The sequence below is a fragment of the Anomaloglossus baeobatrachus genome, chromosome 2 (assembly GCF_048569485.1).
Source record: "Anomaloglossus baeobatrachus isolate aAnoBae1 chromosome 2, aAnoBae1.hap1, whole genome shotgun sequence".
NCBI classification, from domain to species: Eukaryota; Metazoa; Chordata; class Amphibia; order Anura; family Aromobatidae; genus Anomaloglossus; species Anomaloglossus baeobatrachus.
The window spans coordinates 713,753,559-713,772,517 of NC_134354.1; the positions used below are offsets into that span (position 1 = coordinate 713,753,559).

Genomic DNA, 18,959 nt, shown 5'->3' on the forward strand with positions numbered 1-18,959 from the left:
TTTTAAAGTTGCATGCATTGTGTGAAAAAATGAGTTTTGGAAAATGTCATATTTAAAGAACAAAAATGAATGACTTTTTTTTTTTTTGTTTCGTAAAATGAAATGTTTGCTTCAGCTGCCAGTAAGTGGCCTTTACTAACAAAACATGATATTCCTATGAATTGTTTTGCCATTAAATGGGTTTGAAGCATTTGCAACCTGTTAACGGGGTGTTTTCTTTGTGTTTTCGTTCAGTGAGGTCACATATAAGAAAAAACAAACTATAAAACACGGCCTAAAAAACAACAGCAGATAGGGAATCTTCTCGAATAACTTGATATGTATCCTATAAGACGCATAATTGAAGAACATTGTGTATTCTGTTTTTGTTTTTTTTTTTAATTTACATTATTTCTCCACTTTTAACATCTGTGTTTTTGTACTAGTGCTTTTTTATTTTTCTCAATGAGCAGGATCCGGAACTCCCAAACCATCTACTCCTACACCAACCAACACCCCTTCATCGACACCGCACCCACCCGATGTTTCCAGCTCCACTTCTCTCACTTCTTCTGTAACCCCCACACCCCAAGATCCAAGCTTTAACTCCCAGACTACTTTGATAGGACCGTTTAACAGCAAATGTCTCTGAGTCAGGGGTTACCTGTAATGACCATTCCACTGTCCACCATGGTAACATCTATAACAACTGGAACGGCCTCCACCCAAGTAATGACAAACCCCGCAGGACTTAATATCATCAATGTAGTTGGATGGTAAGTTCTTTGAATTTTGGTACTCCAGTGTTTTGTTTTTGTTTTTTTGTTTTTTCCATTAAAAAAAAGTAATCTTCCACCTACTCCTGTTCCATGGCTCCTGGTCCTATCAGACATTTAAAGAGAACCAACCATCAGGATTTTCATATATAAAGTAAAGCCAGTGCTATACTGGTGCTAGGATGCTGAATGTAAGCATAGCTTTTTTTTCCAGAGATTGGAGGTTTTATTTCAGAAATATGTGCAAGTAAAGTCCCAGCAATGCACTGCTATTTGATTGACCGATGCAACAGGGGCGGTAATATGTGGGTTGGGTCTTATCTATTCCTGCCCGTCTGCCTGCCTGGCCTTCCTCCCTCTGTCGCTGTTATAGACGTTAATGCCGGCGTAGTATCATTTCTAAGTATTGCAGAAAACTCTTCACTAAGATGGTGTTGGCGCCTGCACATAACGCTCATCTCCGGTGTCATCATTGTGAAGACTGTCTTCCTACATTGGACATCCAGTAATGTGGAGGGCAGAGCATGCTCTCTCGCATTCTCTGCTTTTGTGACAACGGGTAGCGAGCAAGCAGTCACAAAAGACGTGGAGACTGCCCCCAAAATCAGCTTATCACAGATCGCATCCAGGAAAACACGGGCCACACGCTTCAGAGGAGATCGTTGAGCTGATTTTGGGGCGGTCTCCACTTTTGTTGTGACCACATGCGCTTCCGCCGCCACAACAAGAGCAGATGATGTGAGGGTTCATGCACCGCCCTCGCATAGTGCATACAATGGTTTGATGCAGGAAGACAGTCTTCACAAACTTGGCACCGAAGATGGTGCTGTACACAGGCGCTGACTCTGACGCCATCTTAGTGAAGAGTTTTCTGCAATACTTAGAAATGATACTGTGCAGGCGCCGGCATTAATGTCTATGCCGACAATAGGTGGAGGAAGGCCAGACAAGTAGATAGGGGCTGTAATAGCAAAATCTGACCCACATATTCTCTTCCTGTTGCACCTGTCAAATAACAGGGCATTGCTGGAACTTTACTTGCCCATATTTCTTAAATAAAACCTCCAATCTCAGAACAAAATGTATACTTATATTCAGCATCATAGTGCCAATATAGCTTTGGCTTTACTTTATATATGAAAATCCTGCTGGTTGGTTTCCTTTAAGTCTTATCCCATAATATGCCAAAAATGTCTAAAATACAATTCCTGCCACCTGCTGCTGCCACTTAAAGGGGTATTTATTATTATTATTATTATTATTATTATTATTATTATTTATTTATAAAGCACCATTAATTCCATGGTGCTGTACATGAGAAGGGGGTTACATACAAAATACATATACAAGTTACAATAGACAGACTAGTACAGAGGGAAGAGGGCCCTGCCCTTGCGGGCTTACATTCTATAGGATTATGGAGAGGAGACAGTAGGTGGGGTGTAGATTGGGCGGCAGCTCGGCACGGATATATATATATATTCATATTTTACAGTAAAGAGTAACTAAACTTGAATTTTCATTAGCATTTGCAAAGTAATGAATCTTTGTAATATAAGGCATTACCTTATCTTTGTTCTCTTTCAAACACTATCCTGTAAGTGCTTTTGTAGCTGCCTAGTTCTATTGTATAAGATCCACCCAATTCTACTGGCTAGGAGTGGCATAAGGTCACCCAAAAGCAGTGTGAAATACTGGTGGAAAGCAGCCAAGACGCATGAAAGCTGTGATCAAAAATCATGGTTATTCCACAAAATATTGATTTCTGAACTCTTCCGGAGTTAAAACATTAGTATTGTTGTTTCTAAATGATTATGAACTTGTTTTTTTGCATTATTTGAGATCTGAAAGCAAGGCATTGTTTTATTTTGACCATTTCTCATTTTCAGAAAATAAATACAAACTTTATTGCTTGGAAATGCGGAGACGTTGTCAGTAGTTTATAGAATAAAATAACAATTTACATTTCAATCAAAAATATACCTATAAAGAGAAAAATCTGAAAAACTGAATATTTTGCAATGGTCTGTTAATTTTTGCCAAAGCTGTAAATACTTGCTAAAGCAGCTTCTAAAAGACCATTAACTAGGCAGCTAAAACAGCACTTTCAGCATGGGAGAAAGAAACAAAATAAGGTAATGGAGTATATTACAGAGAGTTATAACTTTACAAAGGCTAGTCTTTTAAGAATATGTCTATCAAAGATGTTTTAATCAATGTATCAGGAAAAATACCCTTTACAGATATGTATTAAAAAAATATGTATACATTTTCAAGGTTGTTTTGTTTTGTTATAGAAAACAACCACGATATTAACAAGACCAGTGTAAGGTGGTATATAACTATATGTAGCAGGATAAGCTCAGCAGATTGAGATCATTGACTAGGACCGGCCACTGGACTCCTAAACCCAGAATGAGCAGAGATTTCAATGGAATAAAATAGAAGTTATAACTTTTCCTACAAACTATTCTACATGCAATTTCAGTAATGTTTTTTTTTTCCAATGATATAATGGAAAATAAATTAAAGTTTTTAAAGGGAACCTGTCACCAGATTTGACGACTATAAGCTTTGCCCACCACCAGTGAGCTCTTATACAGTATTCTGGAACGCTGTATATATAAGTGCCCAAGCTGCTCTGTATACCATAAAAAAAACACTTATTACACTCACAAAGGGAGCGTTCTGATCCTATGGGTGTCGCTACTCCCCGGTCCGGCGTCTCCTCCTTGTAGTGATCATTGTCCTCTTTCTACCGTAGCTCAGTGTGGATGACACCTTTACATTATCCACAAACAAGCCAGCATTGCGGTCCTGCGCAGGCGCACTTTGGTCTGTCCTCTGAGGTAGGTCAGAGTATTCTAGTGCACATGCGCGCGTGGTCTTTAGCCTTTCCTTGCGCCTGAGCATTACAGTACTTTGATCTGCTCTGTTGAGGGCAGATCAAAGCGTGCCTGTGCAGGACCACAAAACCAGGCTGGTATGGATGGTGTTGGACACGTTATCCATACTGGGCTGGGTAGAAGGATGACAGCGATCACAGCAGAGAGGCGGCGCTGGACCAGAGAGCAGCGACACCCACCTGACCAGACTGCCCCCTGGGCTCCTATATGCAGCATATTAGAGCATATTAGTATATAACAGCCTACTGATGGTGGCTGCAGCTTATAGGGGCCAAATCTTGTGACAGGTTCCTTTTTAAGACTCAAAAGAAACTTATGAGCATAAAAAAGGGTGCTCTTCTTTAACACCAGGTGTGTTTTATAGAGTGCACTTTCTTAGGCGCCTTATAGATAGTTTTCCTACACATTACATAATCCACTCTATGGCCATTGTGTGTTCTGAAGAAATACATATCCATCAATAAAATTGCTGTTGTCTCTCTTCTTTTCTTATTTTCTCAGACTTTTAGAACTTTTACAGTTTCCTCTCTTAATAAAACGAGCCTTCATTCTGATAGTGTTTCCTTTGTTCCTTACATTTCATTTACATCTTCTGCACTTCTTTGTTCGCTTTCTGGTTCCTTTACCATGATACGAGGGACTGCTGATAAGTCTTTGGCTTTAGCCAGAAAGAAGCGAGATAGGATGATGAAACTTTGCATTTACTCCATATACTCTCCACTGATGTCAGTACACTTCTTACATTTGTATTCCAAGTTCTGTAAGCCTATCAAAAAGGAGGATTTCGGTTGTGCCTCAAACCAGGCATCCGTAGCTGCCATGGCACCAGAAATGGTGTGAAATTTGGTACCCTTGAGGTGTGTATTCAGGTTTGGAAACGCATGCTAGTTGGAGAAGGCTAGATCTGGTGAATCTGGGTGGTCAACCAGCTGGAAACCCAGCTCTGCCAGTTTTACCATGGTCGCTTGTGCAGTGTGAGCGGAGGTGTTGTCTTGCAGGAACAAGATTCCTTTGGACAGCTTGCTGCGCCTTTTGGCCTTCAGAGCTGCCTTCAATTGGTCCAAAAGTTCAATGAAATACCTTGCGTTGATGGTGGAACCCTTTTGCAGGTAGACCACTAGCAGCACGCCCTCCTTAGTCCAGAACATAGACGCCAGAGCTGATTTTTGCACCCTGAACTTCTTGGGACGAGAACCACTGTGTCTCCAATCTTTTGACTGCTCCTTGTTTTCGGGGTCACACAAATAAATCCAGGTCTCATCCATAGTGACCAGTCCATCCAGGAAGTTCTTATAAGTTCGGAAACACTGTCAAATGGATCTGGAAGTTTTCACTCGCATGCTTCTCTGATCTGTTGTCAAACATTTGGGGACCCACTTTGCAGATAGCTTCTTCATGTCCAAATGTTCATGGATAATGACACAAACCCATTCATGGGAAATCCCCATGATGTCTGCCATTGCTTTAGCTGAAATTTGTGGATTCTCCAGTATGAGGTTGTGCACAGAATCGACGATCTCTGGAACGACGACTACTCTCGGTTGTCCATGACGTTCCTCAACATTGGTGCTGAAGTGGCCCGTTTTAAATTTTGCAACTCTGTTCTTAACTCTGGAATATGAAGGGCATTGATCCCCCTCCAATGTCTGTGAATATCCTTTGCGAACTTTTCTTGCAGAAACAAGAATTTAATCACTCCTCTGCTCTCAGTTGCTGTGAATATCGCATTAGACTCCACCATTTTGTTTTCCCGCGTGCATAGAACACTGTTCTTATAAGCAACAAACACAACATTTTGAAAACATATATTAGACACATAAGGCTTTCATGTGATGTAACATTCGTTACTATAGAAACAAAAAAATCGCAAAGCCAAAGACTTATCAGCAGCCCCTCCTAGTGTTTACCTGGTCTTGACATGTCTCCTCACGAATCTCTTCAGTCTGCCCTCATCTTCCTTTTTACTCTGCTGTTTGCATCATTAGTCTTGCTTGTTTTTACTGCTTCTTGCTTTTAAGAGTAAATTTGAGGATTATACGCAGAAAACTACTATTTAGATAAAATAATTTCTTCATCTGCTTTGGTCAAGTGCATTAGTTCACATTTGTGGTACATTTTACTTATAGGAGTTGTCCACTTTATCTCCATTATGACATGGGTTGGTACATGATTTTGGGGCACTTGCTAATATATAGGTACAGGTTATCCTCCTGTATTTTAGTGCTGCCACTTCCCTCACAGATTGCACAGTTCTCCTGTTCTAAGTGGGGCCGCTGGTGGAGAATGTGACCAGTCTTGTCTATTAGCCTCGTCCGATTGAAAAGCAACTTCTACATGTGCAGTGTCATTCAGTTGGAGGAGGCTGATGGACTGGGCTGCTCACATTCTCCTCCACCTGCGGCCAAACTGAGAACTGTGCAGTCTTTAAGGAAGGTTATACTTGCGAATGTATGTGTGTGTGTGTGTATGTATATATATATATATATATATATATATATATATATATATATATATATATATATATATATATATATATATATATATATATATATATATATATATATATATATATATATATATATATATATATATATATATCTCTATATATATCTCTATTTCATGGTAAAACCTCATTGTTGGCGGTTCAGCAGCTCCCTTTCAAGAGAGCAGCTCTTCTTCTAGGCTGCTCTGCTGACAGGTCGTCACTCCTGACATCAAGCTTATTCACAAAACAAGAGAATTTCACTCTGAAATGCTAAAGCATGCTAACCATGAATGTAAGAGTATAAACATGCATTGCTGCTATAGAAAACCTAATTTTTTTTTTACATATTTAGCTTACAAAATGGCCATTTTTATATCTGCCCAGTAGCCACGTCAAGGCATATCTCCTATTACTGGATACCTCTTCTGAACTGAAGCCTCTCTGGGTTTAAAAACCTCCATGTCTATGGGCAAGTAGGGACCTGCTGCTAGAGAATAAAATCACTTGTGGTTAACAGGGGAGGGGTGCACAGTCAGAAGGCATGACCCCATAATCATTTTCAGTTATGCATCTGTTCACACTGCATGTTAGGGAATGCCATCAATCTTTTTGTCTAGATCTTGCTGATTCACAACCAGCTGCCTGCAGTTACGCACTGGGGAGCCGGGTGTCATTCAGCATTAAATTGGCAGTCCCGCCCTTTCAAAGGACCAGAGAAGAAGACAAGCAGCTGCTCTGCAGATGTGACATCAGCAGAAGCCGCAGAATTGCCGGCAGGAATGGTTAGTGAGAGCGTTTGATGTCTTTAGATAATTTCACAGCCTCTGTCACTGCTCTTAAGCAAGTACCATGGGGTTTTACTTGGAAACACCCAGTGCACTTGCAGTCTAATTTACAAATCTATGCATTAGACTTCAAATAGACAGAGAGCCATAGAAAGTACGAATTGCTCTGCAATGAGCAACAAATTGGGATGATAAATTGCTTAACATGACTTCTACATATCTTGCTCTGGTCTCTGCTGGTATGGTCTAAGGCAAGCAGTCTATGCTGCTGACCTCTTTTCCTTTTTAGTTAAAATTTCTAGATTTATAGAAAAAGATATCTGAAAACAACCTAAGCCATATTAATGATTTGTCAAACCTGATTTAAATCCACAAGGTTCACCTAAATTCAGTAAGAAAAAGTCTCTAGTAAGTAAATTTTTAAATTTACACCAAAGGGGAATTATTTATAATATACATCTTTTATTTAATTTGGGAGCTCATAATTTTGTATTTTTTTTTTTCTGTGGAAAATCAAGGCATTGAATGCCATATTATGGAGGTATTCGAACTAAGAAACGAGTATATTTCTGAAACTTTATTTACACATTGTCATTTTAAAGTTGCCTATGGGGATTGATCAACACAAAATACCAAATTGATACTATATTTTATATTTTTTTTTTATATACTCTCCAATGCCGTTTTAAAGGGGTATTCCCATCTTCAAGATCCTATCCCAATATGTAGTAGGTGTAATAATAATATTAGCAAATTCCTCCAATTAGAAATGTAGTATAGTTCTTCTGATTCACTATGACGCTTATCTCATGTGCAGGGCATTGCAGGACCTTAGGTATTCATGGTAATGACCATGCATATATTCACAGTTAGTTGCTCGTGATCGTATCCATGGATACCTAAGATCCTGCAATGCCCTGCATATGAGGTAAGAGAAATGCCTATATCAGGAGAACTATACTACATTTCTAATTGAAGGTATTTGCTAATATTATTATTATTATTTAATAATAACAATATTATTAAGTCTAATACATATTGGGATAGGCTCTTAGAGGTGGGAATACCCTTTTAAAGACATCCTGTCACCAGGTCAAAAGTACTCTTCTTTTATTCCGGTTTGCTCACCTGAGTATTTTGGGTTTTTCCTAAATCTGGTGTATGGTACCAGAGATATGGGCTTTTTTTATTTAGTGATAATTTTTACATTCTTTACAGAAGGGCTAGTGCTCAATGTATTAATGCGGAGCAGCGTAAAGACTCTCCCCCAGAGACTTTGTGAGCCATGCACTTTTGATAAAGGCCAAAAACTTTTGCACTAAATATAATGGCCAACATATCTAGAATTGTATGACCTAAAAAAAAATAAAAGTAGTAGTCGTGAAAGCAGAGTGAATAAAAGTGCAAAAACTATCCACCTTTGACTTAGAGACAGGTACCTAAAAGTATATATCCCCCCCTTTAATGAAACTTAAAGGGGTTGTCCATTAGTAGGACAACCCCACTTCATTCCACGTTTCCACCAATTAAAATAAAAAAAATCTTCTACTCTCCTCCTGTGCCGCCGCCATTCTAGCAGTGTCTGCGCTTATGTTCTTGGTGTTGACGTGAGGTTGTGACATCACACGAGCCTCGTGCCCAATCACTGCCCGCTCCTCTCTCCCAGTCTTCGGACATATGAATACTCAATAGGAGGTGAGAGCTGCAGCTGTCGCTCACTTCCTGTTGTTCACGTATACATCCGTAGACGTTGAGAGAGAAGCCAGCAGTGATTGGGCGCGAGGCTCGTGTGATGTCACAACCTCACGCGAGCCTCGGGAATGCAAGGGCCAACACAGTTGGAACATATAGGCTTTTTTTTTTTAATTGGGGGAAACTTGGGATGAGAAGGGATCGTCCTATTAGTGGACAGCCTCTTTAATACCTAATGGAACTTAATTTCTAAAAAAAAAGAAACTAAAATTCTAGCCAAACCTTGTATGGAGGATGTATTACATCTTTACCATCCAGTGTTTGAATTTACAGCAATTTTAGTATACTTTTTTTCTTACAAAACCGTGAAAACAAAACTACACAAAGACTAAAAGAAGTATATAGTGTAATATATATATATATATATATATATATATATATATATATATATATTCACTCTAAAATTGCAAGCAGGATTTTATACCATATTGTACCAAGGCAATTTCCGAATCGTCTAAACATTTTGTGGCTTAATTGCCCCTTTATTGCTGTATGTTAAAGTATTCCTCCGTGTATTGTATATAGGATTATATATGCAGTACGAGGCATTGCCTTACATCTGCCTCCAATGCTTAAACCAGCAAGAGGGCCTTCACCAGTACCCACGCTTCTAGAACAGACTACAAATTATAAATTAGACCTAAAATATATACGGAATTCCATACTTATAGATACTAATTCACTTTCACTTTCTTTCCTGTTCCACAGTGGCCCACAGGCATTGATGAGTGGCTCAAATACCATGCTGGGGTGTAGTACTGGTGCCATAACCCCTGCAGGGATAAATCTGAGTGGCATTTTACCATCAGGAGGCCTGGTGCCAGGAACAATACCGGGCACATTGCCAGCTACCATGCAGTCTGCCTCTCAGGCAGGTCAGTATCACTTAGTTTTTGGTCGAGGTTTGGTGATATATTTGTACTTTAAAGAGAATCTGTCACTACTTTGGCCTTTTTAAACTGTTAATATGGGCAGACAGGTTATAGAATGCTGACAGTAGTCTTACCTTTTATGTCTCATATCAGATGTTTTGTTGTTGAAATATGCTCTTTTATCACTTTATGTAAATGACCTCTCCTGGCTATGGGGCAGATGCTACCTGGAAGATAACTCCGCCTCCAGAGATTATTTTAAATAAAGGGCATTACCTGTGTGATGGCCGCTTTCTGCTCTCACTGCAGGGCTCTATCTATTCTACATACATAATTGCCAGTTGCGGATATAACCGTATCCCACAATGCACTGCGGCACTGTCTGTTTCACAGCCGCAGTTCGCACCCACATCATAGCCATGGTAACCAGGGTCAACAGTGCAAGCGGAACCCAAATTGTGGGCTGAGTAATCACAATTCTGTTCCCAGTCTAACATTGTGCTACCCATATCACATCCAGGTATAATGAGGTGTTGGTGTTTTAAATTACACATTTGCGATATCACGGAGCAGTAATGAGGCGTGGCCGGGTATGTCCGTCCTTGCCTGACATTGCTATGCCTTGAGCGATGTTGCGGCAAGCGACGAGACATTACGGCCCTGACGAGACATGGCGGCAATGACGATAGAGAGAGAGGGGTCCGTCTTATACTCCGGTGTTCTCTTACCGGAGGGGGACAGCAGGGGTGATGAAGCGGGGTCACAGGAGGCAGAGGTTGTGCTGGCAGGCGCGGTGGGTCAGGTGCGGTGGCGTCCGTGGTAGCAGGTGTGGCGGCGTCCGTGGTAGCAGGTGCGGCGGCGTCCATGGTGGCAGGTGCGGCGGCGTCCATGGTGGCAGGAGCGGCGGCGTCCGTGGTGGCAGAAACGGCGGTGTCCGTGGTGGCGGCAGTAGCAGCGGCGGCGGGTGAGTCGTGTAGCAGGCCAGTGCGGTGAGTGTCTAAGTGTCCGCGGTCCCGGTTCAAATGATGGCGCCTGGAGCGGCGCATGCGCAGATGGAGCTCTCATCCAAGGGCTCCATCTGTGCCCGCTCCCGGCGCCATCATTTGAAACTGGGACCGCGGACAAACTGGGTAACCTGCTGCACAACCGCCCGCCCCGCACGCACAGAGTGGCAGCCAGTAGGCTGCCCGCCCACCCTGCGTGTAAACGGCTGGGTACCTGTGCTTGTGTGCGTGCGGGTGGCAGCCAGGTACCTGTGGCTGTGTGCGGGCGGCAGCCGGGTGGCTGTGTGAGGGCGGCAACCGGGTGCCTGTCGGTGCCAGCTGCCTCTCGCACAGAGGCACCCGGCTTCCGCCCGCACACATCCACAGGTACCCGACTGCCGCCCTCACGCAGGCACAGGTACCCGGTCGCCCGATCGCTGCACAGACAGGACTACCAGGTAAAGCTATATTTGGATTTTAAGACGCACCCCTCATTTTCCTCCCACATTTTTGGGAGGAAAAGTGCGTCTTATAATCCGAAAAATACGGTACACATTATGTTTATTTGCAATAAAAATACACACAGACATAAACATAGATGATAGATAAATAGACATACATAGATCGAGGAGACATTATAGATACAGATATACATAGTTTACCCATACATACACTACAGTTCAAAAGTTTGGGGTCACCCAGACAATTTTGTCTTTTTCATGAAAAATCCTACTTTTATTTATCAAATGAGTTGCATAATGAATAGAGAATATAGTCCAGACATTGCCTAGGTTAGAAATAATGATTTTTACTTGAAATAATAATTTTCTCCTTCACACTTTGCTTTCGGCACAGAATGATCCTTTGCAGCAATTCCTGCTTTGCAGACCTTTGGCATTCTAGCTGTTATTTTGCGGAGGTAATCTGGAGATATTTCACCCCATGCTACCCCCCCTTCCCTCCCACAAGTTGGATTGGCTTGAATTGCACTTTTTGCGTACCATACGGTCAGGCTGCTCCCACAACAGCTCTATTGGGTTGAGATCTGGTGACTGGGCTGGCCACTCCATTACAGATAGAATACCAGCTGCCTGCTTCTTCTCTGAATAGTCCATGCATAATTTGGAGGTGTGCTTTGGGTCATTGTCCTGTTGTAGGTTGAAATTGGCTCCAATCAAGCGCTGTCCACAGGGTATGGCATGGCGTTGCAAAATGGAGTGATAGCCTTCCTTATTCAAAATCCTTTTTACATTGTACAAATCTCCCACTTTAACAGCACCAAAGCAGCCTCAGACCATCACATTACCTCCACCATGCTTGACAGATGGCATCAGGCACTCTTCCAGCATCTTTTCAGTTGTTCTGCATCTTACAAATGTTCTTCTGTGTGATCCAAACACCTCAAACTTCGATTTGTCTGTCCATAACACTTTTTTCCAATCTTCCTTTGTCCAATGTCTGTATTTTTTTGCCCATATTAATCTTTTCTTTTTATTAGCCAGTCTCCGATATGGCTTTTTCTTCGCCACTCTGCCCTGAAGGCCAGCAGCCCAGTGTCGCCTCTTCACTGTAGACGTTGAGACTGGCGTTTTTGCAAGTACTTTTTAAAGAAGCTGCCAGTTGAGGACCTGTGAGGTGTCAATTTCTCAAACTAGAGACTTTAATGTACTTGTATTTCTTGCTCAGTTGTGCAGCGGGGCCTCCCACATTTCTTTCTACTCTGGTTAGAGCCTGTTTGTGCTCTCCTCTGAAGGGAGTAGTACACACCGTTGTAGGAAATCTTCAGTTTCTTGGCAGTTGCTCGCATGGAATATCCTTCATTTCTAAAAACAAGAATAGACTGTCGCGTTTCACTTGAAAGTTCTCTTTTTCTGGCCATTTTGAGAGTTTAATAGAACCAACAAATGTAATGCTCCAGATTCTCAACTAGCTCAAAGGAAGGACAGTTTTTTAAAGCTTCTCTAATCAGTAAAACTGTTTAGAACTGTGCTAACATACTTTCACAATGGTTTTCAAGGGATTCCTAAACATCCATTAGCCTTCTAGCACAGTTAGCAAACACCAGTGTACCATTAGAACACTGGAGTGGTGGTTGTTGGAAATGGGCCTCTATACACCTATGTAGATATTGCATTCAAAACCAGACCTTTGCAACTAGAATAGTCATTTACCACATTAACAATGTATAGAGTGTATTTCTGTTTAATTTAATGTTGGTTTCATTGAAAAAAAATGTGCTTGTCTTTCAAAAATAAGGAAATATCTAAGTGACCCCAAACTTTTGAACTGTTGTGTACATAAATAATTTACATCAATATACCTAATACATAGAAATAGAATATATTTAGATTTATTGTCTGTTACTGGTATGTAAAAGAAAGAAGCTTTGCTATTATGTTTGACATGTTAATAAATTGTATCCTCTCACTACCTTTTGTGTTTTTTTTGATCCACTTTGGGAACGGACAATCAAACACACATCAAACTGCACACAACAATGTACCACCTCCAATTATAGTCGCAACAGCTTACAAGAGACCATATAGTGTAAATACACACAGCACACAGGGTAGACACCACATAGTGAACACAGCTCAAGAAACACAACACCAGATACCAATATACAGCACACAACAAGGAAGAGACAGTGCACAAGGGTGAAAGAGGTCAAATGACGCAACACACACAATACACAAATGCGGAGGGATGACATGCAACAGATATATTGGAAAGTGCAAACAGTGTGACACATGTCCACTGCTCCTGTCAGCACCACTAAACATAGACAGATGTTCATGTCACCGCACTCCCGATGCGATGGCATCGGGCCTATTTCTAGTATGATTATAACTGACACTTCTGCAGGTTCCTCTCAGCTTCAGCCTCCAGCTTGTAGGCAGACAGTGTTGCAATATTGTTGCAATGAAGCAGAGCTCGGAGAGCTGCAAAAAGTGTTTGAAAGAAGTCAAATTTAATTTCTCCTGTTCTGCATTAGTTATTTGTCTCACACTGGCAACGCCCCTTTTAGTTAAATAATCTCTGGAGGCGGAGTTATCTTCCAGGCAGCATCCGCCCCATAGCCTGGAAGAGCTCATTTACATAAAGTGATAAAACATATTTCAACAACAATGTATCTGATATGAGGCAGGCAGGTATAGAGTTTTTTTGTTTTTTTTTTAGCATTCTCTAACATGTATGCCCATGTTACCAGTTTAAAAATGTCAAAGTGGTGATAGATTCTCTCTAAGAAAATATTAGTTTAACATAAGCATTCTTTAATAACAAAATTTATGACTGTTCTTTAGATTTTTGTGTTTTGTTTCTTTTTTTGCCTTGTTTGTTTTAAGAAACACGCAATAATGAGTTTTTATGGAAAATATCAACATTTTTAAATGAGTCAACGTCTATCATCACATTGTACACTCCTTGACAGAGTTTCTGTCGCTTATCCAAGTTATGTAAATAAAAGCTTATAACCTGACTTTAAATTCATCCATTGGTTTTATAAATTACTCTTTTGAAGGCTGAAACCCTCCCAAATTTGGTTTAGGTTATGAAAATAAAGTTGCTGCAAAGCTGAAATATTGATCATTTAATGAACACAGAAAGATCAGATTTTGGAAAGACAAAAGTTTTGTCGCCTTGTCATCTAATGCACCCATCCTCCCCTGTGCTCACTAAATGATCGGTTAATTAGTGGCTGTGTATAAAAAGAAACCCAGCACCCCAGACCTTCACTTGAACTGCAACTTGACCTCTGACAACATGCCAAAAATTCACCCTCCGACCAAAGCCTTGATTATCAAGAGGCTGAAGACAAGATCCACTGCAGAGGTGGCTGGCACCTTTTAATGTGTCTCAGCGTCAAGTACAAAGAATTAAAAAAAGATTTGAAGAGACTGGATATGTTTTTGCCAAGCCCAGGTCTGGCAGACCCCGCAAGACAACTGCTCTGGAGGAACGTTTGTTGGTTAGAAAATTGAAAGCCAGCCCCTCTTCCACTGCAGCAGAGCTCCAACAGGCCTGGTCACCTCAAGTCCCTATGTCAACTAAAACAGTTTGTAGGATTCTGTCTTGAAATGGCCTCCATGGTTGAATTAGTGCCCAGAAGCCAGCACTAAACAAAAGGCAATTAAAAAACCGTGTGGCATTTGCCAAGTCCCACAGCCTGCTAAACAGATGGACACTGGAAAAGTGGCAGAAGGTGGATTTCTCTGATGAATCACAGCCGCCGCAAATACTGTAGGAGACCTACTGGAGCCCTTATGGGTCCAAAATACACCCAGAAAACAGTTAAGTTTGGTGGTGGAAAGATTATGGTCTGGGGTTGCATTCAGTATGGGGGTGTGCGAAACATTTGCAAGGTGGAAGGCAATATCAATAGCCTAAAATATCAAGACGTTTTAGCTACCTCTTACATTCCGAATCATAAAAGGGGTCAAATTCTGCAGCAGGATGGTGCTCCATCTCCTACAGCCATCTCTACTAAAAAGTTCCCCCTGGCAAAGAAGATCAAGGTGCTCAAGGACTGGCCAGCCCATTCACCAGACATGAATATCCTTGAGCATGTTTGGGGTAGGATGAAAGAGGAAGCTTGGAAGACAAAACCAAAGAATCTTGATGAACTCTGGGAGGCATGTAAGACTGCATTCTTTGCTATTCCTGATGACTTCATCAATAAATTGTATGAATCATTGTTGAACCGCATGGATGCAGTCCTTCAAGCTCATGGAAGTCACACAAAATATTTAATATGGCTCTAATAGTACCGCAGCTTTATTCACCAATGTTATGCAACATATCTTTATATTAGAAGTTAATTATTTATTTGAATTTCACATTACTTTCTGTGGGCGACAAAACTTTTGTCTTGCCAAAATCTGACCTTTCTGTGTTCATTAAATGATCAATATTTCAGCTTTGCAGCAACTTTTTCATAACCTAAACCAAATTTGGGAGGGATTCAGCTTTCAAAATAGTAATTTATGAAACCAATGGATTAAAGTCAGGTTATAAGCTTTTATTTACATAACATGGATAAGCGACAGAACTTCTGTCAGGGACTGTAGGTTAATTTCCCTTAATACAAATGGCATTTCTAGTTTTATGTTTGTTTATTTTGTTGTGTTTTTTTGTTTTTTTTTATAATAGATGTTCAAAAATTATTGTTCTGATTTAAAACTGGAAAAAAAAATTAGATGTTTGTTTAATATATCTATTTTATTTTTTCACCCCATCCCTTCCTTCTCAGCGAAAATATTAGCATGAATTAACAATACAAATTTTGTATTAAAAAAGTATAAAGAATTGAAAGTACTTTTGTCTATATTTTCCTTTCTTTGTCGCTCCATTGGGAGACCCAGACAATTGGGTGTATAGCTTCTGCCTCCGGAGGCCACACAAAGTATTACACTCAAAAGTGTAACCCCTCCCCTCTGCCTATACACCCTCCCGTGCCTCACGGGCTCCTCAGTTTTATGCTTTGTGTGGAAGGAGGCACACATCCACTCATGCATTCCCATTTTAGTCAGCAGCAGCTGCTGATGTTATCGGTTGGAAGAAAACAGGGCTCCCACGGGGCCCCCGGCATGCTCCCTTCTCACCCCACTACGTCGGCGGTGCTGTTAAGGTTGAGGTACCCATTGCGGGTACGACGGCCGGAGCCTCATGCCGTATTTCCTTCACCATCCCTTGGGGGCTCTGGGAGAAGTGGGATCATGAGCGGTCATCCAGGTACTGGGACCGTGCTCCCTCCGCAGCCCCTGTGTGGAATCTGCCGGACCGGAGTATTTTCTTTATCAGGGACCGGGCCCTGCATCTGTCAGGTACTCTGTGTCCCCATGGGGACGGTTCATGGAGCGCCTGGCACCCGGACGCTGCAAGGGCTGCTAGGCCGTGAAAGCCGGGGGACTTCCGCGCCGACCGCGCCTGTTTGTCGGCCGCGGTCATAAATTTAGTCCCCGGCTTCAGTTGCGGCCTACTTGCAAAATCTCGCCCCCGGACCTGTCTGTCAGGGTAGGGGCGGGACAGCCGACCAGACGCTGCCTGGGACACACAGCGGCTGCTGGTCCGTGAAAGCCGGGGGACTTCCGCGCCGACCGCGCCTGCTTGTCGGCCGCGGTCATAAATTTAGTCCCCGGCTTCAGTTGCGGCCTACTGGCAAGACTCCCGCCCCCGGACCTGTCTGTCAGGGTAGGGGCGGGACAGCCGTCCTGACGTCGGCAGTGAGGGCTGGAGCATCCTGTATGCTTCCTCCCCCCTCTTTGATCACAATAGGGACCCCAGATTCCCGCACTTTTTCCTGGTGCCGCCCACCGCTCCACTCCCCCTCTGAGAGCTCCAGCAGCCATTTTTTTCAGACATTCTGCGCTGGAGAATCATCAGGAAAGAGCTCTTCACCGCTGGGAGACCTGGAGCAGGGAATCTGGAGGACACACACGCCGCTTTTTAGCGGTCGGTAAGCCACACCGGTCATCCGGTGCTGGTCCCCCTGGGTTGCCTGAATAGATACGTATTATATATCTTTATATATATATATCTCTGTTCGGCCGGGCTGTATACTTTTCCCTTATACCCTCTGTGATCACTCTCCTGGGACACAACAGCATGTCGTCCACAAGGAGCAAGAGCGCTAAGGCACAGGGTTTCTTTGCGACCTGTACCTCTTGTGGGGCTATGTTGCCTGCGGGTTCCACCTACCCTCACTGTGAGCAATGCTCGACCCCTGTTACACTGACTCAGCCGGAGCCGCGACCACTTGTGGGCCCCTCGGCTCAGGTAGACCCCCATGCTACCACTGTCCAGGCGGCAGGGACAGAGTTTGCAGTGTTTGCTGAGAAGCTCTTTGAGTCACTTTCACAATCCATGGCTAAGTCTGTGGACAAATGGTCTGCCAAGCTGCTAGAAGCCTTGCAGTCCAGACCGGTCCTTACACAGACCCAGGACACTGTTGGATCGGCGCCTCTAGGTCCCTCTCGGTCCACGCTGCAGCGCGCTCCCGGGGTGGGCTCTAGGTTTCACGTGGAGGACTCCTCCACGGACCACAGCCCCAGACCAGCTAAGCGGGCCCGCTTGGAATCATCAGCTTCATCACGCTGCTCAGGTTCCCGGCTGGAGGACTCGCTGGAGGACGAGGCGGAGGTCGCAGCTCAGGGCTCTGACCATGACGTTGCCCTCAACCTTGATACACCTGAAGGGGACGCCTTAGTAAATAATCTTATCTCGTCCATCAACCAGGTGTTAGATCTATCTCCCCGCCTCCACCTATAGAGGAGTCGGCTTCTCAGCAGGAGAAACACCAGTTTCGGTTCCCCAAACGTACACGGAGTGCGTTTTTCGACCACTCTAACTTCAAGGATGGTGTCCAGAAACCCAGAGCGGTTCCGGACAAGCGCTTTACTAAGCGCCTTGCTGACACACGTTACCCCTTCCCCTCTGACGTAGTTAAGGGTTGGGCTCAGTGTCCCAAGGTGGATCCTCCAGTCTCTAGATTGGCGGCTAGATCTGTGGTATCGGTTGCAGATGGCTCATCGCTGAAAGATGCCACTGACAGGCAGATAGAGCTCCTGGTGAAATCCATCTATGAAGCCACGGGCGCGTCCTTTGCCCCGGCTTTTGCAGCCGTGTGGGCACTCCAAGCTATCTCTGCTTGTCTAACCGAGATTAATGCGGTCACACGTACTTCTGCTCCGCAGGTTGCGTCTTTGACTTCTCAGGCGTCGGCATTTTCTTCATACGCCATGAATGCAGTCCTAGACTCTGCTAGCGGTACAGCGGTCGCATCCGCTAATTCTGTGGCAGTCCGCAGAGCCATGTGGCTGCACGAATGGAAGGCAGACTCGGCTTCCAAGAGATTCCTAACCGGTTTGCCGTTTTCTGGCGACCGATTGTTTGGAGAACGATTGGATGAGAGGGAAAGGACTCCTCCTTACCCCAGTCCAGACCGAAGCGACCTCAGCAACGTAAGATACAATCGAGGTTTCGGTCCTTTCGCCCCTCCGCCAAGTCCCAATCCTCTTCGTCCAATAGGCCGGAGAAAGGTCCGAGGAACTCCTACGCGTGGCGGTCTAAGTCACGCCCCCAAAAGGCTGCCGGAGGCACTGCCTCCAAGGCGGCCTCCTCATGACTCTTGGCATCCCCGAACCGCATCCTCGGTCGGTGGCAGGCTCTCCCGCTTTTGCGACACCTGGTGGCCACATGTTCAAGACCGATGGGTGAGAGACATTCTGTCTCACGGTTACAGGATAGAGTGCATCTCTCGTCCTCCAACTCGTTTCTTCACAACCTCCCCCCCCCCCTGCTCGGGCCGACGCACTTCTTCAGGCAGTGGCCGCTCTGAAGACAGAAGGAGTTGTGATTCCCGTCCCCCCTCAGGAACAGGGGCGCGGCTTTTACTCCAACTTGTTCGTGGTGCCAAAGAAG

The 18,959-nt window shown here is 43.5% G+C and overlaps 1 protein-coding gene across 1 annotated transcript in view; it reads left to right on the top strand.

Annotated features, from left to right (window-relative positions):
• Nucleotides 1-18,959, top strand: part of SUPT20H (SPT20 homolog, SAGA complex component) — a 192,520-nt gene that overhangs the window by 152,428 nt on the left and 21,133 nt on the right. Inside the window, 3 exon segments of the mRNA XM_075337317.1 lie at nt 453-611; nt 614-755; nt 9,392-9,558. Coding sequence (XP_075193432.1) covers nt 453-611; nt 614-755; nt 9,392-9,558 — 468 coding nt within the window.